Source organism: Tenebrio molitor, chromosome 5, assembly GCF_963966145.1.
Source record: "Tenebrio molitor chromosome 5, icTenMoli1.1, whole genome shotgun sequence".
In the NCBI taxonomy this organism is placed as follows: Eukaryota; Metazoa; Arthropoda; class Insecta; order Coleoptera; family Tenebrionidae; genus Tenebrio; species Tenebrio molitor.
The window spans coordinates 7,496,630-7,524,255 of NC_091050.1; the positions used below are offsets into that span (position 1 = coordinate 7,496,630).

The 27,626-nt window shown below is 36.5% G+C and overlaps 1 protein-coding gene across 1 annotated transcript; it reads left to right on the plus strand.

The window, feature by feature from the left end:
* The first annotated feature begins 495 nt into the window (after window positions 1–495).
* LOC138131105 (zinc finger protein 836-like) lies at window positions 496–26,999 on the plus strand. The gene is made up of 5 exons (XM_069047891.1): window positions 496–926; window positions 7,016–7,177; window positions 14,062–14,938; window positions 15,928–16,109; window positions 25,021–26,999. Exons 1-5 carry the CDS (start codon window positions 767–769, stop codon window positions 25,212–25,214), a joined length of 1,575 nt encoding a protein of 524 aa, XP_068903992.1. The 5' UTR covers window positions 496–766; the 3' UTR covers window positions 25,215–26,999.
* The last annotated feature ends 627 nt before the right edge of the window (window positions 27,000–27,626 follow it).

The following is a 27,626-nucleotide window of genomic DNA, read 5'->3' on the forward strand; positions in this document are numbered from 1 at the left end:
TTGTTCCACAAATAATCAAGCAAAGTATAAAAACATATACATACCTACATACGAGTAGGTACGTACGAAATTTGTATTTAAAAGTAAATCTCACTATTTATGAGTAATTATTATCAATTATTACCACGATTTCAAGTGATTAAATTTTTTTGTAAAAAAATATAGATATGTAGCTAATAAAATTATGAGGTTACTCAGGTTGTGCTTCCATAACTTCTCAGATATACCTATATAGATATATATTTTTTATTTAATATATGTATTTAAGGGAGACAGGACCGTTTATGAGAAATTTCTAATGGGCCAGCATTTAAAAAGTAAAATTTTCAAATCACAATATCTTACGTACTATTTCATTCATTGATTCAATTGGTCTTTGGGGCGTGGCTCCGACTCCCGTCCCCGCCCTTTTCCCTAAGCACGAGACTATAGAGTTCACTATCATAATACAGGGCGGCGCAAAGATTAAACTCAAGCTTATCAACTCAAATACACCAGTATCAAACAGTTGACTGTCGACTGAATCTTCGCCAACACGCGTTGCCACAGATAAACTCCAACACACACTGATAAAAAATTTCGGCGGCACGTCACCCCGGACGAAAAGCACTTTTCCGGCGTCGGTGTCGATGTGGCATTTCCGGGTTGTCGTGACATTTCTCGCCGGAGTATGTGATAATTTTTGCGAAAGCGGGTTAGTTTAACGCAACAGATGATGGGCTTGTGTTTTTGTGATATTTTTGCAATCTGAAAATTTTCTATTAAAATGGCCTTAGAGTTGAGTTCGCATCCTCCGATGCCTCTGGACTATAGTAACGGCGGGACGAGGGAGAACTCTAGTAGTCCGGTAAATGTCTCCGATTCGGCACCGTCGAGTCCGCCGGGGAGTAGCGCCTTCACCGTCGTCACACCGAAAGGACGAGACCGTAAGTTCATTCTTCACAAAATTGTTTCATGCCCCAGGTTCGCCACTGGCGCAGATTTGGACGTTTTGCGGCATTTCAGCAGTTGGCAGATGTGTGCAGTAATTTTGTTCAACTGTCACCAAAAGCATTTTCTGATAATCGCTATTTATTTTTTATTACGCCTTTATCAAACGCAGATTTTTATCTAAGCATTTGGAAACACTGTGTTCATAAATAAAATCGAATAAATAAAGCTATCGTCTTCTGAAAAAAAAAAATAAGTGCTTACCTAAAAATACTTTGATATTTGATAAAAGTGTTTGACAAAAAATTAACTTTTATTAGAAAAATCGCGTTATAGGAAATGAATATCAACCAACGACAAATCAACAAACAATATTATGATTTTTTGAAACATGAAAAATGAATGAAATTTTAGGAATTAATTAAAAAAATGATTATACCTAATACAATAGAATTATAAGCCTATTTAGAAAAAATATCTATTTGTATTGACTGTAGCTATTTAGCTAGATAAATTTAAAAAAATCAATCAAAATGACAACTTAACAAAAAAATCTAGAATTTATAGTTGCGTTGATGCCAATAAATCGTAAGCTGCAATATGTAAAGCTTAGCGATTTTGACAAATTCCCAGAATGAAATACTTATTAAGAATAAGTATCTAGAGTAGGTAAATATGTATCTACTTGTAGGTAAATAATAAGATCAATTTTTAACTTAAATTTTACGGTGATTATTTTATTATCGCGTTTTTCTTTCATTTAATTAATTAACACTAAGGAAAATATCTCTACAACTTTTTTTTTTGTAAAAATAGTGATGGGATTCAGTAACAAAGCCGGATAAAGTAATAATAAAATAGAGACTATTAAAAAGTAGATCTAATTATTGTTATAGTGACAAAAACAAGATTGTCTGTTTATAGACCTTCTATTTTAATTGTTGCAAGGTTAGCATTGAATCATTTAGGTGAGTATAAAGTACTTACTATTAAATAGGAGTAGGGATTTTAAATTTTAGCCAATGTCAATAAAAATGAATAAATTCATTACTTTCGTATCTAACCTTTTGAACTACCATAAAACCATAAAAAAGAGCTATATTTACCAACAGACATTTCATTAAAAATTATTTATGAAATGTTTGTTATTATTCAAGTACATACATATTTATATAGATACAGAATGGAGGTGTTATTTTTATTTTTAAAATTTGTCAAATAGATACCCCGTGAGAAAAAAAACTAGCAAGCCATGACTATGATTGTTGGGTTGGCAGCCCTAGTTTAAATATTGCTGTTGTCAAAGAAACATATTTAAGTTCTCCAACGTCGAATAGGGAAAACTTAACGATTGTTGAAAACAGTAATATCTACATATTTAAACTAGGGCTGCCAACTGAACCATAATAGATGTGGCTTAGGTACCTACTCTAAATTCTAAATTATTACTAAATTTAAGAAAACGTTCGATTTGTAAAAAATATTTACAAAAAAAAATCTAAAAAATAATATTCATAAAAATTAGATCGAATATACAGGTCTTTTTGCCACATCACTACATTGGTACCTAAGTATGATAGTATTTTTGTGGTTTAAATGAAAAAGTGATAGATTTTTTGGCTGAGATATGAAATCATTCTGTAGTTTGGTCCCCTCGAGAGGCAACGGCATTACAAAATGTAAACAATTAGGAAATTGAGACAAATGGGATTGTCGGAAAAAGAACTGAGCACTCATTAAGAAATTGTGCCGTCAAAGGATTTATTTCGTCAGCCGTATTTTGGACAATTAAACTTCTCACAAGCCGAGATGATTTCATGATTGTTTCCTTGCAACGTCATCATCCAGTAAACAAGCAGCGCGACACCCTCTATAAAATTTTCAAAGCAACGAAAGACCTTATCAGCCAGCCAATGCAAATAACAAACCCAACGCTAAAATATAAAAAGTTGCAATCCCGGTATCAAAACTAATATCACTGAACTTGTTTACAAAGCAGTGATTGGTGCATCTAATCTGCATATGGTTGCCATGTTTGCAATAACGGGGGTTAACCGAAAAGCGACAGAAGGGAAGACCGAGGCACATTAGCGAGCAATTTGTGCGGATTTGTCCGCACTCCGTCTGCAATAAAAGATAACAGAAAGTATACAACTGAACCAATCAGATGCTGATTCTAATGTAAACAGTACTTATCAGGAAGAGCGCCGATTAAACTAATAAAATATGGGATGTGACGCGTATACAGAGTGTTGGGCGACAGAGCGACGCTCGATGGGAGCGAAAACGGAATGGAATTAAAAATAAATCTGAGTGTGTTACGCACATGTCGGATATGAAAGGCCCCATCATCTGAAGATTTTTTTCCGAATCGGGTCAATGAATGAACATATGCACGGTATAAATTACAATAAATAATATAAAAACTTCAGGATTTGTAGAAACTTAAGACGCACACATGTGTTTCCCAAGTCATTGTTCCCGGATGAACATTACAGCGTAACTTAATACTCCCCTTGTACAAAAACTTAAAAAAGATTTAATTTTTATTTTTGTTTAAGTGCGTCATCACTTAACTTTGTATCATATTTTATCGTTTCGAGAGGAATAAAACGCGTTCAACTGTGCGCTTTTTATGGTCTTCGAATGGTCTGATGTGCGTATTTGCAGTTTTGATTTAATAATTCTCATCGATCGGAAAAATAGTAATTATGCGAGTGAAAAACGTGCACCGATTATAAAAGTGATAAATGAAGAGATAAAACAGATCAGTCCGAGAGTTGAGTGCTGAAATAATTTGATTTCTATATCGAATTCTCTTTGAAGTGAAGCGCTAGATTGCATTTTGTTGGCGTTAATTGAAATTGACGAAAAAATAATTAGTTTTCCCTCGTTTCCGTGGCTGCTGTCTCTATATACCCACCCGTGTAGTACGATATGGTAGGTATAAATGCGATCAGCTCCCAACGTTTGCCCTTCTCCAAATGCCCTTCAGACGATTTTATACAAATAAAAAATTAAATAGAAACCAAAAGTTTTTTTGATGTAATTTAAAATGACAGTGCAGTGATAAATCACATTAAAATAAATTCTTTGTTAAAATTTTATCTGCACCGTAAGTAATATCACGTGCATTGTTCAAGTGGTCTCTTTAAATCATCTTCATATTAACTCAATGGTGATGTTCCGTAATCTTCTCTAATCTAGGTATTAATATCGAAACAATAAGCCACGTAGACTAATTTATTAATATTTATTACCGCATACCTACCTACTTCTATGACGGCGAAGATCAGGATAACGAAAAAATCTCAATTATTAATAAAAATGTATGCTGCTCAAAATACTTAAATGAAATCTAACATAACTAGTTAGGTGCGTTATGAAATTGCATTTCTTATTTATTTTTGTCTTATATTTTTATCTTTTATTAGGTACGCCGCAAATTTGATCACAGAAATAGCAACAATAGGAATAGATCACTTTGTTGTACTAAACCAAACTATAATCATATTTGTCTGAAAATGTCTACGGTGAGAGAGAATGTTAGATAGGTAAATAAATATGTTATTTGTTTATATGTTACCTACCACTTTTAGTAGCCACAAATAGGTAGATCCTTTTTTTTATTACTTTTATTATGAAAAATAATAATGTGCTTTCGAAATTCTAGATTTTCACAAAAAAAAAGGGATTGAGTAGGTAGATTAGGTCAGGTCAAGTCGGATCAAGTATTTTGTACAATTTAAAAGCTGATAAGGAAATGTATCTTAATTTTTTAAAATCCTACGACAAACAGAAACTAGTAGTTTATTTGACGAGTTTGTGTGTAATTTGGCCTTTTTTGGCATGAGTGGGCCAGTTTAAAACTCGAGTGAAACAAGAGTTTTAAAGGTCCACGAGTGCCAAAAAAAGACCAAATTACACAAGAACGAGTTGAATACAACGTTTTTTTGTTCGACGAGCCCCTCAAAGGCTCCAAATTGCTGAAAATCTATAAAATTAGCTTGACGTTGTCAAATTTATCAAAATCCGTTCACACAGGAGAAAATTCTCAAATTCTGACAGTGTCGAACAAAAAAGCATTTTTTTCCCATTTTACAGTGTCGTGTGTGTGTTCATAAAAAAATATATTCACTAGTTAACAAGAACGTTCAAAATTCTTTAACTACAGCAATAGATATGTGATTTATGTTGTAATAAATTATTCACTGTATGTACTTTGTTCATTAAAATACAGAATAAAAAGGACACCTGAGTAATTTTTATTTTTTTTAAATATTAGTGCCAAAAATTTTTTTTGTTATCGATCGGATGAAAATCTATCTACCTATATCCTAAATCATTCCATCAGCAAGTCATATACCACCCAATTACAATTAAAACGCATCAGCAGAATATGTTAATTTGCAATGAAAAGTTCACTTTATAATAATTCGAAGCTTAAAATCAGTTATTTTTTTCTAAATAGCTTTAAATTAAGTTTGTATATCGTCTCTATTCGATAGGTAATATTTTTCATTTTATCAGAAATATCACATAGGTACGAGTATATTTATCTATTCATCAATCACTGCCTCTCATTTTCTTAATAGTATTTGACTAATTTGTCAAAAAGAATTAACTACGTCATCAATTTTCTAAAATAAGAAATCAAGGCCCTTCACAAATCTGATAAAATTTGTATTATTAGTGATTTATTAGGTAAAATTAAAATTGATTGGCAAAATGTTGTCTGAATAGTGATAACACCAACACATACAAGCTCTGTATTTGTTGATTTTAATTTTAATTCATCATGATGGATGCCTCTACCTATACTTAAGTGCAAACTGTTTCATTTTTTTTTCCAGAATTTGTCTCTCTTTCCATATTTAATCGGTTTTATTTTAACAATTTGTTTTGAGCAAATCTGCATTTGCTTGAATAATGACAGTAGAATTGATTAATTTTTTAATTCCATTCTATTTTTTCTGGTCTAGAAGTTTTCATATCAAATGATTAAATGCGAAAAGAATATATATAAATTACTTATATGTATGTACTTAATTAGCATTCTAAAAATAAAACGAAGTAAACGAAGGTGTGGTTGTTCTTGCTTGTATAAGGTAGGTATACTTACAAGCAAGTTCGTCGAATTGTCGATAGAGACAGCGAAGCTTAAATGTATTATTTGATTAATTGCTGATAAAAATTCCAAATTAGGTCTGGTAAGTGACTAACACGGCAGAATACAATAAATATTTAAGATCGCCATATGGCTTAAGGTGAAACTTGAATCTTTTCGGTCCCCAGAAATCATCCGTAATAAATCCAATATCGAGAACGCAGCTTTAGTGGTTGAAATCTCTGGGGACATCTCGTATCACCTGACACCAAATCATAATTACGCTGGTTGCGACCGTCTCGAGGCTAAATCAAGTTCGAAATCATGAGAAAACTTATTGGAAAGATTTCAAATTTGTTCCCGGCGAACTTCTTGTTATTTTTATACCCCGCAAATCGAAAACTCTTCGGTAAAATAATAACTTTCCGTGCAACTCCAGCTTTTAAGAAAATCGCCGCATCATGGATAATCCGATTACGGAATTGTCGGTCGGCCCAGAGCTTTAAGCCCATCGGAAAGAGCTTGAATCATATGAGTTCTCAATAATTGATGGTCATTTAGGGCAATCGCATCCCGTCGTCAAAAATGCATGGGTTATCTGGTCAAGATAAGATTTTTGGATGTCACATTTTGCCAAAAGATAATCTCTGTGTATACATCACGAGCACAGCGAATTCGCGGCACACCTCTTTCGAATCGAATAAATCTCGAGTGTGTAGGAAGAAAAACGCCGTAATCAAGATCGGAAATGACAAATTAATGCGTAATTGAGTTCACTTGTATTTGGCTCGATTCTTAATGGAATAGACAAGGCGCCACTGCAAGATTATGACCCTCAAGCCGTGTTGTGCGAGAGATTTCGTCTTAAAAACAATTCTATTAAAGACACGTTTTTGTGGTCGAATGAATCACATTTAAGTTTAATTTCAACCGTCTCGTAGAGAGTGTGTTGCAGTTGATTTTTTTTTTCTGTTGCAGTCAATCTGTCCGACAGGAATGGATCCCCCTTGCAGTTTTCATCGCCGACGGGTTTCGCCACCTACTGCAGGACGTTGTGGGGGACACCTTTTATACCAGGAGGTCCCCGGTACTTGTCCCTTGCTCAAAACAACACCGAACACTCGTTGGAGAAGACGAAAGGTAAAAATCTTCAATACCGACAAAGACTAAGTGGTTGGATAATTGTCATATCCGACGTTCAAGTGGCGGCTCGTGTTCCTAAATGGACCCCACAAGTCGGTCATTACGTCACTTCCGAACCAATTGATATAAAGAGATTATTTGAGTTGGTAACAATCTACAAATATGAAATAAAAATGAAAGTATGACTTGGTAGATGTGTGAAAAGCTGCGCACTGGAGAAGCTGGTTTTTGAAATATTTCCAATAGTCCAAAATATAAAGCCCCACAAAAAATTGACAGAAGAGATGCATATTTGAAGGCTTAATCATCTCCTGAATATTGGGGCTTTCTTGAAAACTGGAAATTCAAATAGCTAAATGCCATTTTCACGTTCTACGAGGATGTGCAAATGACCAGTAATAGTCATTTGTATATCGAGGCCGCGAAATCATTCTTTAATGTACCGAGAGAAAAATTGTGGCCAAGGCCGTTTGCGGCCGAGGCAGCCAATCTCGAGGATATTAAAGGATGTCGCGGCCAAGGTGTACACAACATTTTTTGTGCAACCAAAAATTTGTAATTACATACCTATTATAAAATTAACAAGTAGAATTTACTTCACTGTCAATAAATACATATAAATTCTGCTGTTTCTAATTTCATATTCGAAAAATCTAAATGCCAATCTTACATGGAAACTTTGATTTGTATTAAATATTAAAATGATGTTTACTTTAACGGCCGTCGTTAAAAGCAACGGCAGCGAAATTGGAATTCGCTTTTTTGGGTACGCGAAGTTCTCGTTTCGCGTATGGTGGCACAAAAAAAAATTTGTATAAAAACAAACAAGAAGTAGTAAGCACCAAGACAGATGAAAAAATAATATAGCATTTTATTTCATTTCATTTTTCATTTACAGTCTTTCAGAGTATGAAAAAAGCTCCTTTGTTAGTGCAGCTTTTGGGAATATATTATTATGGAATGTTAGACAGACAGCGGATTAGTCAAATGGGTTCAATAAAGCTAAATAAATGTCCAATATTGACAAAATTCACGGCGACGGATTCTATCAAATAATATGAGATAAAGGAAATTTATAGCGGTTTTAATTCGCAGTTTTTGGATCATAGTCTGTCAATATAAACGTTTATTGCTGAGCATAAAATGCTTTACTCCACATATTAAACCCCAATAAAAATTTTAAATGGTTTTTATTGCGTCACTGGACGGGATTTGTTCCCCAATAAATCAATATTATCGATTGTTTTATCTCGGTAATCTCAGTATGAAAAGTAAATAGAAGCCAGCTTTGAAGTAACCGGAGGATTATCGCGTACGAGAGGTATATTGAAAAAAAATCTAAAACTCCTCAAACTAATGAGCCGATTTTAAGTAATTGTTGTTGTAAAAGAATCCTTATCTGTTCACACAAGGATATAAATGTTTCGTTGCTGATTGTACTAAAATCCAGTCACTTTAATCTTTTAATGCTTCGCCCAGATGAAATTTGCTTTCTAATCTGTGATAATTTATAGAATTAACAACTGTTTTTCCTTATTTTATTGAAGAAGAGATTGGATTTATTGGATAGGTGTAAAACACTGACGTCAGTCGGTCCTTAAATATTCCCTTATCTAGAAATCTCACCATAAATATTTTTTTTATTATTCCCGGATATACTTTATCGGTGTTTTTTAGTCTCAACATTTAGTGTAGCAATCAAAGTAATCATAAATTTCTCAATACGGTGAATAAAATCCTGTAAACTCATGCGATCTGATTAAAAGACGATGGCACCGTTTGCATCATTAATCAGCCCTAAGTACATTTATCTAAATGACACCCAAAATTTTCCCCAGAACAAATTAAAATCAATTTATTGAAACTCTCTCTATAATTGATTTTCTATCATGACATAAATACACCTCTAGCTCAGATAATCACGGAACCAGTACAAGCAAATGGTTAAAAAACTAGAAACATGAAGTGGTAGTTGTAGAGAAGGATAAAAAGGCTTCATTTATGGGCATTATTGATATCTATCACCTGACCCTATAAAATATTATCGCCCATTTAAATGCTAAACAACAATTATTCTAGTTGTTTAATGCGATCACAATCAATTGGAATTACGCACGAAGGCAAAGTAAATAAAAAGCAGACGTTCCAGGTGGCACGGAGTTGATTTTGTGAAATAATACGTCACGTCAAAAAAATCACCAATTGCCTTACCAAAGCACGCCGCAAGTTTTCTTCGCCTTTAATTTGCAACAAACGCGTCCTTGTTGTGATACCTTAGGATTTAGTTGTTAACGCTAGTTTATTACAAAACATTATATTGATTTAAGGATTTGCACTATCGGTAAATAGTTTTCTAAGAGGAAATGGGGATTTGTAAGGAAAATAAAACTGACTGTCGATAAGTGAGCGATATAGTGACGTTATTATGATTTTTTTGGGGTGGTTTTAATTCGTTGAATGTTATTAAACAGCTGGAAAATGTACACAGGAACCGTTGAAGTTGTGGCCCAGCGGTATGTGCGCAAGGATTATCCATCCAGACGTTGCTCGAGATAGCGGCTCGATGAAAGGACCGATAATGCAGGGATTTCAGATATCGATGTCAGCATGATGAATTACTTCACGGATTGTAAATCACATTTAATCTAACACGGGATTGTTTGAATATTGATTCTACAAGATCACAACGCACATGTGTCTTCGGATATTGATGCATCAGTGGCGGTGTACATCACAGTGTAAAAAAATAACATCGTTTTCAAAAATTACCACTCGTGAGCGACTGACAGTTCGTAGATACGGGGAAGATAGCATCTAATAATCGATTTATTGAGTGTCACTTGTAGTTATCGCTGGTTTGTGTTTTAAAATGTAAGTGTGAAAATTCAATACCTATCTGAATTGCTGCAATTAGCAAACTTTCGTAAATAATTTCAACTTTGACAGTTTTGGATGAGCACGCTGATCATGTACGGAATTGATAACAAATAAGTACGTTATCTGTTTTTTTATTTTTATAGTCCTCGATAACGGAAAATACAATAAATTTTATTTACATGATAACTCTTTGATTTCGTTACACCCAATTCCAAGGTTACATGTATATTTTCATGTAGGTATACATGGCCGTTTTCTCTTTTATACAAAATTTTGTGAGACTGCAGTAATACTATTTAATATTTATTCTGGTTCTATAAATATGCCTGTACTATCAATATTTCCAAAAATCTGAAAAAGTTTCTCTTATTTTCAACAACTACTCTAGTACGACCAATATCTCAGGTCTCAGGTGTATCCTAGTATACAAAGAGAAAGACATCATTATTGAATCTGAAATGACAAATGACAAGAAAAGTGCAACCAAGCATATTTCTAATTAATACATACATGAAATGCGATAGAATGAAATAAATGAAACGTTTTGATATTTTTCAAAAAAAATATTTTCTTTGCGCTTTTGCTACCCATCGGTCAGCCACATTTTCTAAGCCTTATTCACAGTGCAACATTTTTTGTAAGCTACGTGTCGTTATAAATTTCCCAACGACTCGTTTATTGTGAAAAATCCCATCGCGGATCAATTCAACATTTCCTTGTGTCACAACAGTTCTAATCCAAGCTTGAGACAAAAATATTTAGATGTTGTTTGATAAGGTCACTAGTATTATAAAAAGAAGGCACGGCATCGAGGGTGGAATTATTTATCAATTTATCATTAACGGAACGTTGTTGCCCCAGCGGCCACCTATTCAAACATTGACCGCGCCCGATCAAAATGATATTAATTTAAAAAAAAGAGGTCACGGCATCCAGGCCGGATTTATTTAACACTACGGATATTTCAAATTAATATCATTATTTATTATTATTTTTTGAAGATAGAATTTATATTCTGGGTAGGATTTTGCATGGAACGTGATTTTTCAAATGAGAGATTATTTGGATATTACATCTAAGCCCTCAAGAAAGTTTTTTCTTATTACGATGTTATGTTAGTTACGGTAACAAAATTTACGCGTTGGAACATGTTCATACAAAAGATGAGAAAAAACTGGGTCAGGTCAGTTTTATAATTTTCTAAAAGAAATTTTTTTTGATAATTTTTCAACCATTTTCGTTCCCGCGCAAGGGCTTATTGCCATATTTCTTAAAATGACAACCCCTTTGTTTGACAGATTTGGATAAATTTTAAATTATTGAATTCCGAATTATGCTCAGGATGATCAATTGCTTTTGATATATGTAACTCAGTATAAAATCTAACGGATGAGATAGGGAGATCCATGCAACTCACTCAATTAATTTTCTAGCAATCTTTAATTATTATGCGTCACTTATTTGAGAGACTGTTAGCTTAATGCATTTTTAACGTTCTTTTCATTTATTGTTTCAATTTGTTGCTATCAAAATTACGGAATATTGAAATTTAGCAAAGTGCGTATCATTCTCTTATTAAATGAGTTTGTGGAAATTTCGGTGTAAAACTGGACTCCACCTTGTTTTCACTTGTAAAAATCAGCCTCGGGAACCATTAGTGCAAAGGTACAAGGACATAAATCAGAATTTAATAATCTCTCCAATCTGCAAAAATGGGGGTTGCCATTTAAAAAATGTCAGTGACGTCATTGCGTGGAAACGAAAAGGGACAGAAAAACTATGGGAAATGTTTCTCCTAAAAAATTAAAATTGACCTCAGTTCCTTTCGAAGCTCAACGGGAAACGTATCCAAACAATATCAATATCTGTTCAATATGCATTAATACGACTGATTAAAAGTGGAAAAGTTATACCTCCTACCAAATAATTTTATATTTACCTTTAACACTATCGACTTCTTTTGGATGAATTTTTAGGCATTCACATCTCTTTTAAGATTGTGTATGTAGCGAAAGCTGTATCCGCGGCGTAACCAAACGTGCAATGAGCTGTATCGTGTTTTGCAAAGTGTAAATTGGCCTGAGCCCCCGGGACAAGCCGGCAATCCTGCCCTCTCAATTAATGGTACAATGTCGGTCTGCCCCTTGTATCTCACTCCTGCTCCCCGTACTATATGGGGGCCTATTTATTAAACTGTGATAAATACCCTACATCTCTTTGTTTCGACCTGTCACCTGAAGAATACGACATCGAATGCTATTTGCTCTTACTCCCCGTTCTATCAAGTGTTTGCACAATATTCCAATGTTTGTAGTCACCCCCTGTTATGCACAATCGACCTGACAGAAACCGTGTTCTGTGTTCTGAAAAAGTATATAATTAGTTCTACTGAAAATCTAGTGATTAATACGTCCAAGACCGGCGGTCGCCTTTATTTGTATTTCAATTATTTCTTTTGATTGATTGTATTGACTTAATTGGAACAAGAAAATGAAACTTTAAATAAAGACATTAATAGTAATTCATTCGGATAATTTGGTGTAGGAGTGAACGTAAAGAAAGCGGGGCGTAATGTATTCTTTTGATGGGTTCACGAATCATTAGGTTATGACCGAATAGTTTAACAGGGGTAATTCTTAAGGGGTAACTACCCCTTGTTCGGTAAACAGTACTCTGTTCATTTATTCCGACACGATACGCGTACAACATAAAGAATGGGGGTGTAATATGTACAAGGGTGGCTCTGAATAATTCATGACCTCACTGTGACAGCTGTTACTGTAACTTCTCTATATTGGCACTATTTTATCACTTGCCGTTGCTTTTTAAGCACATTATTTGCTCTTTTCCGCAACAATAACATTTGATTAATTGAAACAGGCTGAAAATGAACACCTGCCGTTTTCAGATTTTTCATGATTGCTTTCGTTCAATTATTCGATTCCACAAATTGTTCTAAAAAACACAGAGCTATCCGCGACAGATGAAACATTGTTAACCTACGAATCCACAACGTTAGTCCGCTTTATCCTTTAAGCTCATGCTAGGATTGTCTTTAAATCTTTCAGTGACAATGTGAAAGTAAATAAAACCTCGTGAATCATAGAATAAGACAAACAGAATAAAAACTGCACGCGGAAAGCCAACAAATCAAATATTCTATATTTTATTGTTATACTCAAGTACGATCAGTTTCGTGATGTTGTTATATTCGTTCGTGTCAAATTGACTAATCAAAAATTCCCACTGTGTCAAAAACAAATAACCAAAGCAAACAGACCGTGCCGTTTTCCGAAATACAAATAAATATTTTGTCATTTTGTAAATATTACTATTGATTTTTCCTCCTGAAATTAAAAGCTTTGCATTTTTACATCACCCTGAACAGACAATGAAAAAATAATTACATTACGCCATAAGCGTTAACGTAAAATTACCATAATAGGGCCATTCAAGTGTGAGGAGGGTGTAATTTTGAGATTATGGTAAAGGGTGCTATCAAAGGATTAAAATCTGTCATCGGGGTACTGCTTTTGAAGGATGCTATCTACAATTTGTAAGTGCGGCTCGGTGGCTTGAACATTTTTGAAACATTAGTCAAACCGACAGTATTTAACTAAGTGTACATAAATGACGACTCCAGCTGGGGGGGTTCTTGGGGCACCACGTCAAGATCAGGAGCATTATAAATAGCCAAATAAAGGTATTTGAAAGAAACAGTGTGCGTTCAAATTGCTTGCGACATAAAAACAATTTTTTCTATTACCATTGAAATGGATATTCTGTCCGTCTCTGGCGGCTAAACCTCGGGGACCACACATTCGCGACAAGTTCATTCACGGTGAGATGTACAAATCGCAGAGACGTAATGATGGACGACCTGTTCACCCCAGTGTTTTCACCCTAGTCCTCCCCGTTAACAGCAAACATTTGTCACATTTCCATTGAAAATTAATATCACTCAGGTACGGCCCGAGCATTTCAAATTTCCATTTCTTTTCCAGAGCCCATCAATTTCGGCATCAGCCGGCTAGTCACGAAATCAGAAGACGAAGACGAACAGACAAACAATAACAACACAAAGTATTACCAGAAAGAAGAGGGCAGCGGCGACGAGATGAAACTGAACGGGGACAACCGATGGGACAACTCGCCGTCGAGACCCTCCCCGAGCACATCACCAGAACTAGAAGTAGACTCTCCGCCTCATTCCAGAACAAACACTCCCTCCCCCAGACCCTCGTCGGTCACAGAGTTGCAAAAAATTGAGACGCCCGTCAAGAAGTCCGAAGCCTTCTCGGTTAGTGCGTTGTTGAGACCTGACAATCCGAAGAAAACCGACGGACCTTGCTACCAAGAAACCATATCAGTGACGAGATCGTACTTGTACCCGCCTTTCGTCGACCTACTCAAAGATGCTCAGTTGAAATCGAATCCAGACTACAACCCACCCTTCCTCCCTAGAAATTTCGTGCATCCTGGATTTTTCCCGCCGAGTCTATATCCCCAGAAGGAAAGCGAAGACAGGGGATTTCTACCAACACCAACGTCTTTGTACTTCAGCGCGGTTGCGGCGGCTATGGCAAATGGACAATCGCAACCAGGACAGTATCCTCCTCCACCTACTTCGGAAGAGTTGTTCAGGTTGAGGCATCATCTTATGAACAACCCGGGAGTGCATCCGCACCATCACCATCTGCTGATGAGACCGGGGATGATGCCGTTAGGGGATGTCTATTCGTGTATTAAATGTGAGAAGATGTTTTCTACTCCGCACGGACTCGAAGTCCATGCCAGGAGGTCGCATAATGGGAAGAGACCTTTTGCGTGTGAGCTGTGCAACAAGACCTTTGGACACGAGATTAGCCTCAGCCAACACAGGTAATAAGATCTAAAATCTATAATCAAAAATTTAACTGCAATTGTTAAGTTTGTCTTATTTTGTCTTTTTTGTGTTTCAAAAATCAACTGACATTTTTTGTTAAAATTCATGACGCAGGATTTATTTTAGTGATTTGAGAATGTCTCCAAATGAAACAGAAAATGTTGAGGTTCAATGAAAATCGTGTACGTTGCTTAGATTTATTACTGTCTTTATAAAAGAAAATTATTCCTTGGCAAAACTTGTCTTTTTTTTCAAAATTTCCTAAAAGTTTACCCAAGTACTCTCTTCAGCAGATTTAGCAGATACTTTTTTCCGTAATGGAGACCCTTTGATATGCATTGCCAAAAATTTAACCTTATTGCAACATCTGTTTTCTGAAAATAGTTATCTGTCACTGACCTTTCTGTTTGGAAATTTTAGAAAGATTCAATTTGTAATGTTTCAAACCCAAATGATAGATAAGATATTTTAGAATATCCAATACAAAGATCTTCTAAACTTCAAGATTGGCAACCTTTAAATTTGGTACTGTTCTTCCACATAGAGAAGAAGAAACTTCTAAAATTATAGTCATATTTCATATCTATGTGAATGTTTGTTTTCGATATACCTTTCGTTTCACTCTATAAGTTTTTTAATTAATCCAAATTAGTTTTCTTGCTGCGTACCATACATCATTCGTCGAATGATTTGATTCTACTTCTACTGAATCAGTGTTTTCTGTACTTCACTTCGATTTTTTTTCAAATGATCCAGACATTATATTTATCAAAATCATTCAACTCGTAAATGGGGTATAAACTTAAAATTTCTAAATCGGTAGAAACAGTATTTCTAGTAAAGTAAATCATTTACCTATATAACGTTTCTGTTTTGTGTCTGGTTGATAAACCTCCAGTTACTGATAGAACCGCAATATAGTGCACATTTCTTCTTCTTTGTACAAGATATCTGTTATTTTTAGTATACGATATGTTTGTTGCAGAGCTGTTCACAACGTTGAAAAAGTGTTTGAGTGCAAACAGTGTGGGAAATCGTTCAAAAGGTCTTCGACCTTATCGACTCACCTATTGATACATTCGGATACGAGACCGTACCCTTGCCAATACTGCGGCAAGAGGTTCCACCAGAAGTCTGACATGAAGAAGCACACCTACATCCATACCGGTGAGTTTACGATGAGACCATAAACCAATTTAATAGTTCCGCCAACTATTCAGCGAGTTAGTGATAGTAATTTATGATAATCAAGACGGCTTGTTGTATAGTGATACAAGCAACGATGCGGGGGCGCTACTGTATCTATGCCGCAAGGTTGTTAACAGTCTGAAGTTATAACCCTACGCCTTGTCTAATTAGTAAATAATTCACTGGTAAGCCACGACGGCAATTAATAACGCGCTTAGTGCTAAGACGTTCCAGCTAGGAAGGGTTAGTCGAGGGTGAATACAATACTGCCGCCTCGCCAAATTAGTTACCAACAATATTGATATTAAGACGCGATTAATAAACGTCAATCGGGGCTTAATTCAGGCCCGGCAACTCTCTTACTGTCAACCCAAACGGTACCAACATTTCAGACAGAAACAAACTAGAAAGTGCATTATTTTCGTGTTTTGAACGGGTGAAAGGGGTGAGGTCGGGCTCGTGATGTGGGGTCAGGTGGTAACGTAATTAATTAATTCGGATCCTGTTTTGGTCCAAACAGATTTTCAATACAATCGGCTGGTCGTAAGAATAATAAGGAGGATCGAATGGAGCCCGAAACCGTCTTCCACTTAAAGTCTTGTACGTGCCAGGAAAGTAATTAGTGATATAAAAATCCGTCGAGACGCAGATACAAATGAAAGTGCGCGCGAGGGGTTGTTCGGGGAGGCGGTCGTCCCGTAATTGGTCGGGGAAAAAAAGTGACACTTCGCATGCAGGGCTTTCGCAATTAAAAAAACAGAATCTTCTCTCCCTCTTTGTGTTAGGAAAAAGCTGTTTTCGGGACACAATCAAAATTACCCTTCGAGAAATGCCAGCTCTCGCTACTCGCCTGGCAATTTTAAAAATGGGGTTTTTCTTAATTGCGAAAAAAGTCTAATTATAAGAAACACGACGCCGACGTTAATTGATTTGGTAACAAGAAAAGAATGCTCAGCAGTCGGATATTATTATTTGACGCGAGACGTCCGACTTATTTATTATTTTGATGGGGGCTACGTGGGGCTGGAACGCCGCAGGGGCAATTAGCTCGGAGGCGGACGTTCTGTGCCACCAAACAAATACAATTTGAGGCAGTGGCGCTTTGTGTAATTTATCACTTTTAAGAATGCACATATAAATGTGATCCTCCATCCCGTTCGATTATTAGAATTTTAAATTCTTTTAGATATTTGACTTGTAAAATAAGATCACAAAATCTGAATACAAAAAAAAAATTAATAATCGTAAATGAATAATTTGTTATATTAAATTTGGTGATTAGCACTGTTGACTTGAAATTCACACATGTGGTTTCAAGTAAAGCATTGCTTTATCGATCAACATTGGATCATTTGATCGGCAATTTTTTATTAATAAAATGTTATCAATGAATAAATGTGTTCACTGCTCGTGCTGATGTGTGTAGTGGACTGTATCAAAAAATTTTCATTAAGTATTTATAATAAAAATACTTTATCCTTGTTGATCCTTCTAAATGCGATATTTTTAGGCAGAACGTATTGATTCTGGTAAGTAAGAGAAAATTACAGCGTGTCAGTCGTACGGATAATCATTATTGTCGGTGCTGTAAAAAGGCATGCATCACTTTCATGATTTGCCATTTGATAAGGGGAATATGGGAGAAGGATCGAGTGGCATAACAGTGTATGGGGGCGCTAATAAAATTAAGACAACAAATGGCCCTCTACACCAGCATCACGCCACATGCTCCCGATGTCTCCGGTGTTGTCTACATCACAAATTCAGTCTAAATTTTGCCAGTCTAAAAAACAACTCGACGATTCTTCCGGATCAATATGTGACAACCAAATTTGTTGAAGGAAAAAGATAATAATCTCGTGTCAAACAAAGTTTTATCATCACCCCAGATAATAAACGGAAGTATTTTAAAAGTCCGAACAGGATTTTCGTGCTGGAGAGTTGGCAGACATGTCGGAATCCTTTTTTACGGGTGTTACTGTTCCAAGGCGGCTATAAACACCGTCTGGCCGGCTTCCTTCGCTTTCCTTCCAATTTGTTTTAGCACCAGCTTTGCTTTCCTTCAAGACTTACGACTCTAAAGCGTCTGATAGTTAACAGAAGTCGTTCATTATTTACGTATAAATACGTTCTTGTCGTTTTCGGGAATCCATGCGTCCGTCCAAAATTTAGGTTTACATAGTAAATTTTACTCAGTCATAATATATTTACCATCGCTGAAACTCCATTACCGACACAGTCTCTCGATGCTCTCCGAAAAAAACTGACCTTTATACAGGAATCCTTCACACTTCGGAAACACCAACTCTCTTCCAAAGAATGAATCTTCACCAGCAGAAGTAGAAAAATGTTTATCAAACTTCAAAATTATTTTTGTCTAAAATCTCACCCTCACGGTCAGAAATTACTGATATGGTCTTTTTAGACAAAATTTGCTTTTTTTGATGAAACGCTGCTTAGTGAGTTAGCTTGCTTGACGCGAATTTGTCTTTAAGGTGGCCCCGTCGTCCACCTGGACAGATTAAAATTGATAGTAATGGGATGATGGTTTTGTGAATGTTGGTGGTTATAGTTCGTTGGGCAGGCACGCAGGGGGCCTTTGCAGCCCATTAGAGCCACGCTCCGCAACAAAAGGACATCGTCGAGTGGTGGTAGCCCTGAGGCCCGGCGTGGTGTCGGGTTACCGATACTATCACCCCTTAACATTAGCTGTCTGGATTAGGAAAGCCAATAATGATAATTATATTAGTATTGAATCGTAATCTGCTGGCGAAACGGCGCTCATGATTCTCACGCTTCCGGGCCGCTAATCGTACTCTTGACCCCGAAGCAACCAATCCAAATGAACGAATCTTGTGGAAAAGTGTCTGGCATTTGAAAAATCAAATGATGATTCGTGGCAGTCGGTATGACGAGGATAACTCGGTGCGCAACCTCGCCCCGCACAATTAAATCGTTTAAAGCCATTATCCTAAAGTGTAATAAAGAACGTGGCGAATTGCGACGATAAATCAAAAGCCATCATTAAGAGACTCCTCGCCGGATTTCAGAGTCAAATTGGAATTCCGGGCCGAGCTTCAATATCGCTGTTAATAATGCGCCTGCACGCGCACCAGACAGACCACTCTTCGTCAATAAATTCAGATTAGATTTCTCTTCGATTATCACCTTTATGCCAACCCCGCGATGAATAAAATGGCCATCAACTCGGCTTGCTTTCGACGGAGCTCAAATAAATTTCCCCTTATTGAAGAATTTTAATCTGATCTCCTCTAAAATTAACCACCATCTTGTTGACTGTTAACAAGACAGCTCTTGAACGCAAAAGCACTGCTTCAAACACTCTTCCTCGACTACTTTATTTCTTCACAACAAGATGTAATATTTAATTAGGTATACATGGTTATGCTTTTTTTTTTCGATTAATCTATATTTTGACGATTCTTTCTTGAATCAATTATTTATGTATAATGTTTTTATATAATATTTTTCTTTAATACAACTTTCATGTCATCATTTCTAATTTCTTTCATTCAAATTTTCACATTTTAAAAGCACACTAGATATTGGGAGCATATTTTTTTACCAGAGTAGTTTTGTATCCTTATATCGAGCGATCAAATTAATTTGTAATCCAGTCATCCATGAATCCGAAATCATACGTCGTTACTTGAACTCTACGCTCCAATAATCTTAGCGTGAAACACAGGTTAGGTCTTGACAGTTGACATTTCATGTAAACTATTGCAACGGTGGTTAAAGTTACAACGAATTTAAGGATTAGGATTAGGATTAGGATCTGACGAAAAATTCAAATTAAATTAATTAAATTGATTTTTTTTAATTTAATTTAATTAATTAAAAACTACATTATCAAAATTTTTGAAAACCAAATGACGTAACTTTAGATCCCACAATTAAGCATATCAAGACTTACCTACCATCCTTCGTCTTATAAGTATTTTACCTAACACTAATTTTTCTTTATCTGACTTTCATTATGTTTTTTTTTTATTTTAATCTTTCTTTTTTCTGTCCTAATATTTATGTTTCAAATCAAATTTTTTACCAAAGCAAGTTCACTGTAAAAAACATACTCGTAATATCATGTTTAAACAATACTTAATATTTTTACGATTTTTTTAATAACTTAATTTAATAATGAATTTGTAGCATGTGACATACAGACACGTTGAAATAAAACGAATACATTTTAAAGTTATTTGTTTGTAAAACAATAAATTTAATAGTGTAATTACTGTGTTTTAATTACTGAAAAAAGAAAAGTTACCCACATGGAAACACGCAATGTCTCTTTGTAAAAACGGTGACCAATTCTTCACATGTTGCAATAAACGGATTAATTCTGGCAATTAAATCCTTCGTGTCTTTAACTACTACTGCTACGAAATACGACGCCATTTGCAGACATTTTAACGCAAATTGCAAAGAGTTCAAAAAGAGAACGAATGAATCTTTGAGTCAACTGCAATTCACGTCTCTACAAAATGTAGCAATTCAGGATTGTTGCTACTTAATGAATCTAGTTCTATTAGTTTGGATTATTATGAAGACAGTGCCCTTTACTTTTTTGGTAAAATCTCGAAAGACACGCCTCCCTCATTTCGACAGGTATGATATTTTTGCGTTGCTGGTTTACAAAAACAAGATCCTCTTCATTTGATCTAATAACATAACTGTCCAAACCGTGGTTATTACAGTAGGGCAATAATTGCATATTTTCATGTGTGTGTGGGCGTAAGGACTTTATTATTGTATAATTTTACAATTGGCCAAAAGAGCAGGTCCAAATGCGCCAGTCTGGCATTCTGTAGTGTTTTGTTCTTGTCCCCTCTGCACAGATGTGCACTTGTTGATGTGAAACAAGAGTGCGCACTTGAATTTTGTGGTGTTTATTCTGAACAGGTTAGCCAACCATTGAAATAACAATGCATCCTCTTGCTAAAATTAACACTTTCGCCGTTGGCACTACCATAACGATTTTTATTTATTAATTCGCCGCCACCGTGTTTTCTCACGTCCCGGCCTTCGTGAAATATTTTAGAGTGGTCCCTAAACAAACGGTCTAATTGTCAGAAAGTCCTCGGGGATACGGACGCCGCCTCGACGCCGTCACATGTGCCCACTAATATCGCGTCGCGTTTCACGTGTCAGATTCATGAGAATAGAAAATTGCTGTTTTGATTAGTGGGACTTGGGGGAAAGAAGAATGTTCAGAAGGTTCAGCGCTGAAATAATATCAAGCAAATAAGGAGATTTGCGATGCAGGTATCTAAAGCAAGTAAAGGATTGAAATTTAAAATTTCAAATTCTGAAAAAATTGCGAAATACTGGTCGAAACAGTACATCAATTGCCAGCGGTACATTTTGATTGTCACTGTTATATTTTGACATAATGGCTGTTTTAGATCTGAGTAACTAAATCTGGTAACTACTACACAACAACAACAGAATAAAAATGTTGAAAATAAATTTGAATGATCCGTAAGCAAATTGTTAATGAGATATTTAGTGTTTTAAAGGAAATTTGGAGTAGATTGTAAAAGAGATGTAAAATTTGTAGGAGTTACATTCTGATAATTGAAATGAGTTCTTTGTTTAGCGTACGATGTATCAAATACAATGGTATCGTCAATCATTGATGAATATCGGAGGGGGTGAGATTTTCGTCCTTTACGGCCCCCATAAACACTTGACGATAAATCTCGAAAACAAGGGCTGAAAAAGGCGCAAAATCAAACATACATCCTGACGGTCGGGGGCCGCGGCCTTGCAATCATTTCTTAAAAACGACTTATATGAGCTATAGACTTTAATAATTGAACATTATGGGTTTCGGGAAAGCTTTCAGAAAGATTGAGCGAGCGGTTCGCGTAGATAATGGTCTGTATTAACTCGTGCGATATGCGCTCTTGTGGGTCCTTCTCGATCCTGTGCCATCAAGGCGAGCGCAGGTTGCAGGATATAAAACAGATGACTGCGGAACCATCGCCGTAATGGCGGCAGATTTCGCGCCGTGGTTATGTTTTAATAGAATTTACGATTATTACCGTAAGAGGGTTGAACGCATAGAGGGCGGCAGATTTTAGCTCGGTTTAAGTGGATATTGCGATGCACTCAACGAAATGATTTTCTTGTCTTGGGCTCTAAAGCGAAATTGAGCAAGGAGGCCCCGGTTACGACCGCTCCTTATTTATCGAGCCCAATTTCGCTACTTAACTCCCAAAGATTGGCGGAAACTTCGCCGAACCAATAAACACGCGAACGCTTAACATTCAGCGTAAGTAAATCCGGGGTTTCATATGTTTGAATAATGTTCGGTTCCGAATATCACAGGACACATTCCTGGAGCGAGCGAGGATTGCGGGTCGCGGACAGAACACCCAGGAATGTCCAGGATTCTCCAGGATATTGGTCTCGCCAACCTCCGTTTGGAGAGGGTATTAATATTGCGTATCCCGGCGCCCTTCACGTCAAGATTGTCCAACACTAGGCTCGATGGGGCCACTTCGACCCCAACTAATTGGAAAGTGTGCCTTTTTCGAAGGAATTTTCGGATAGTTCAGTTCGACGACGTAACGGTGATGGATATGTTGGGAAAAATCTTCGCACAAGTGCGAATGACGAATCGAAAAAGAACAACAAATCCATCGCTGCTTGCCGTGAATGCAGCAGCACTGCTAAAGCGCTGTACAAACTTTAATCCCGCCGGGTTAGCAAAGAAAATATTTAGCCAGGGGCCAATCTAAATTTGGTGGCTGAAGTGGCGTGCCTGATTGGTCGTATCGAGAGCATCTCCGCTGAGTGTTATCCTTACAGGATTGCTTCGAACAGAAATTGTGGATTTTTCATCAGCCTTCACATTTACCCGCTTCGCCTAGATACTGTCGATTATCGCAATTAAATAAAACGATACCGGCCGCGAAACACCACGGTCTTCATTTTTCCCCTCGAATGCGGCTCGCCATATTTTTTATAAAACCGCAATAAACACTCACTGATACCGGGTTCATATTAATCAGAACGAACCATATTTTGTATCGCTGTAACGACTGTTTGCTAGATTAGCACCCCACTACTTTTTTCTTTGTTCAAATATGATATGTCCACGTGATTTTGCGATTACATCACTTCCCACTTTCACTTTATCAAAAATAATTATTGATTTTCCCTGCGACACTAAACCAAAAATTCTGAACCATATTGAGTTCATACCGAGTGTTCACGTTCCATAGCCACCCTTACGACGACTTGTCAAAAGCAACCACTGTACTATGTGTTCGAAAGAAATCAAACACTGATCACTGATCTTCCTTTCAAGTAATCTTTATTTCAGATAAATACAAAAAAGATCAAAGAAGAATGTTTAAAGAAAAACGAAAATTGTTTTTGCGTTAAGTAAAGATTGTACACGTATTTTTTGGTTGTTTATGTTTTCCACATTTCCCACCTCAAGGTCTGGACGTTGATATTTAAATTTTATTCGAAACCGTAAAATTCACTTTGTTCAAGTAGAAAAGGATAATATTTTTTCGTGTGTCGTGTCTAAAGAAGTCCTGGCGAGTCGCCTCTGGTTGTGTCCTGGCTCTGGTTATTTAGGTGGTTTCATGTTCAGGAAAGCAGTCGTAAACTTACCGTAACGTAATTTTTAACGTCCACCGTGAATTATTAAAAATCCAAATCTCATATAAACCGTAATCTGTGCGCTTCCGGGAAATATATCCCATACAGGACGCTAAAATCAGCGAACCTGAGACTTTTCCCGCAGGACAAATAAAATTTATGGCTGATTTGACATTTCTTGCTGGACGTTGGACGAAAAATCACTTCGGCACGTACCCTTATACACAATATATTTCCTTCTTTCTCCGATACATAAAGCGTACAGGAAGGAGATGATATAATTTTATTTGGGATAGGCGGCAACATCAGTAATCTGCTCGGGTTCTAGGTGCGAAACATTGAAATGCCCGGATAAATAAGGGCCCTCGAGGGCCGACTCCTTAAGGAGGATATTCTTCTGATTTATGGGGAATCTCGGAACCCCATCTCGCTTTATGACGCGCAAATAAAATGTCCTTCGATTGGATGCTTAATTGTATTACGTCATTCGAGAAGGTCCAAACTAAAACAGCCGTGAAGAACGCTGACGTAAACGGAGATAATGATGATTAAAAAAATTTCGTTCAAATATTTTTATTTGAACTAAAGCGACAGATTTAAGCAGGAATTGGAACAAGTACTTTAAACTGGCTTAAGAAAGTGGCTTAGAACGTTTTCCTGATAATGTACCTAGTTCTGTTTGTAGCATTTTTTTGTTGATGGTTTCGTGGCCAACGTGCAATTAGAGCTGAAAATTTGATTTATCCTTTGCAACGACAGGGACCACAATACCGGGAATTAATTTTCGTGGTGTGAAAGAGGCGAGCGGGAAATAAATCGTCTTTATGCGAATATATTGTTTTATGAGGCGGCTCATCCTCTTCATCTTAAGAAGTTTTATAACTTACATGTTATCGATTACTATCAGTTTGCGGCGGCCGTGATTCGTTCCGTCAGTTGAGGAGAGGCCCCGCCCGCGCCCTAAGGTTGCTATAGGAACCGTGCCCCATACTCTCGAGCAAGATAAAAAACGGATGCTATCGCAGGGGAGATAAAGAGAAACGAACTGATTCGCGAATCATAAGGGAGTCGGGGCCATTCGATGAATAGCAAAAAGATAAAGTCGGCGAAACCATAAAGAACTCTCGCGTTGATTGATGAACAACGCTCCATCGAACCTTCAAGATTCCCAAATCCATAACCCCAAATTGAGCGATTCCGCATCTCTAATTTCGTCCTGATTGACTCCTTTCTCTTCTTGTTGCAGGGGAAAAGCCGCACAAGTGTACCGTCTGCGGCAAGGCGTTCAGTCAGTCGTCGAACCTCATCACCCACTCGAGGAAGCACACGGGGTTCAAGCCTTTCGCGTGCGACCTCTGCGGGAGAGCCTTCCAGAGGAAGGTGGATCTGCGGCGGCACAAAGAGACCCAGCACACCGAATTGAGGCCCATAGTCACATAGTGCCAAACCACCGGAAGTACAAACACGCTTCCGGTTGCTAGTTTTAACTCAAAGGAGGAAGAAGGGGGCAAGCTGATGTCTTCGTTTAGGCCGCATCCTTTGACGATGGACCAAGGGGCGTCGCAGCCGTTGAGTAGTAATCACATGATCAGTGGTGAGGCCGGTTCTTCGAGTTTGCAGTTGCCTCCGATACGTTCAGTGTTTTCTAATGTTTGTTGGACGTCGTAAAGTATACCAAAGACTAACCAAATTCACTCTAGGCGTTTCATCTGTGATTTTTAGACATCATAGAATTATGGTGCTATCTAGTTTTGGACAACTTTTGTATCGGTTCCAAGTTTGCTCACAGTCGCAACGAGACCGATCTCGTCGATTGTGGCCAGATTCCAAAACTTGAATTGTACTAGGTGTTACTTGAAGCCCTTAAATATTTAATGTGCAATTTGTTATTTGATAGTGCAATTTTACGGTTATTATTGATGATGGAAACATATCAGGATCGGCGGTGATATTCTCAGTACTCGTCTAAATTTCTCTTCGCATTTCTATTCCGTCAACTTCCATGACGGATGCAGAAGTTCGAGGCTCCTGCAGGAGCTGCGATATCAGTAGACGGGAAAAGTCGCGTAGAGACCATATCTTTATTTACAACAGAGCAGCTACGCCGCAGGAATATAAAGCAGGCTTCCTTGATTGAGCAACTTGATTTTTAACCAGAGTTGCCTCCAACTACGGATTGAAATCGTAGTCTCGAGGAGGAGCGAGATTTTGCCCGCAGCACCGCAGCAAATTGGAAAATATTCCATTCTTTCAAACATCTCCTGAATTATTTATCAGGGTCGCAATTAACGTCCATTAGTATTGTTTATCTTGACTGGTTCGAGTGTCTTCTGGTGAATCGTCGTTTCGGCGGGAAATCTTGTGGAGGGGGCAGATTAACAGGCGCTGATTAAATTATGCAGAATGCGGCGTTGTCATGTCATGTAACTCCATACTCCCAGAGCTGTGGTAGGGAAGATCACGACACTAGAAAGCTGGTTTCCGGTTTCAGCGTCGCGTCGACACCCCCACTTTCCACCACTGAAGCCGCTTCAAGCTCGCAAAACTGTCAAGTTTCATTCTCTTAAACGAGTGATTTTACTTCAACAATTCTAGATTTGTTATTTTCAAAGCTGTGCTGCTGGAAATCTTGCACTGAAATATTTATTCGTGTGAGTGCTGAAAGTATTGCCAGGTGTCTCGCAGTTGTCTGTTGATGTAACATCTTTATTATTCATTGCGATACCGAGTATTACTATTACTTACGGGAATTAATTAATATTGCAAAGTTTTTATTGATCTCACTATCAACAATATACTTAGGTACGGCGGTTAATAGAATCGGACTTCAAAAACAAATTTTCATTTTTTCCACACCTACATTTCCTATTTCTACGATTACTTTTTTTTAACACACGATTTCTCGACAGTTGTTCTGAAAAGTTCGATTCTGATAATGGAGATTTACATTCTGTACAATGCCTATACACATTCAATTAAGTACAAGTATTCAACGATATTATTTTACAACTACTAATGTACATATTTTTCATTATTGTTATTTTTGTGGATAGCTTTAGTCAATGTTAAATGTATAATAAAATAATGTAAATTATCAAATTTTAAGTAATTATAAGGCACTTTGTATGTATATGTGAAAATTTCTGTAAATAAGCTTTGTGTATGTTTTAACACACAACTTTATTCTGTCACCGGAAAGTAAATAAAATATTGTGATTATATAAACAGTCTATATTTTTTTCATCACTCTAACCGACAAAAATAAAGATCACCCTTAAATTATTGCTGGATTGGGAGAATCAAATCTAGGAGCATGTGTTAGTATAACAGTAATTTTTAAAATCGAAGAAATTATCTGTATGTTATTTAATAAAGTTTAATTAAAAAGGACAGATTAACCTAAAAAGTGTAAATTGCAATAGTGCTTATTATTCTAGAGCTAGGTTTTCGAAGTACATATTGACATAAAATACGGATTTGGTTTATTCAAGTTTATAATTATAGCAAACCTCTTAAGATGATAAAATATCTGATCTAAAATGAAACTACATACTTATGTAGCTGACACTATCTGGTTAATACGATTTGTTCAAAATGTGATAAAAGAATGTTTCGCAACAAGTTTAGAAAAGTGATGACGTCTTAAACGAGTATAGCTGGTTTGAGTAGAAGCGCAGTGAGTATTTAATAGCAATAGGTTACTTTTGTAACACCTTAAAAGAGTACTTTTTTTCATTTTGTATGAAAATGTATGCCAATTATAAATTAAGAAATAGTGGCCAGGTTGCTTCAGTTATGTAAAAACAAACAACATTTCGGTATTTATGCCGATAAAAATAAATGGTTTCCATG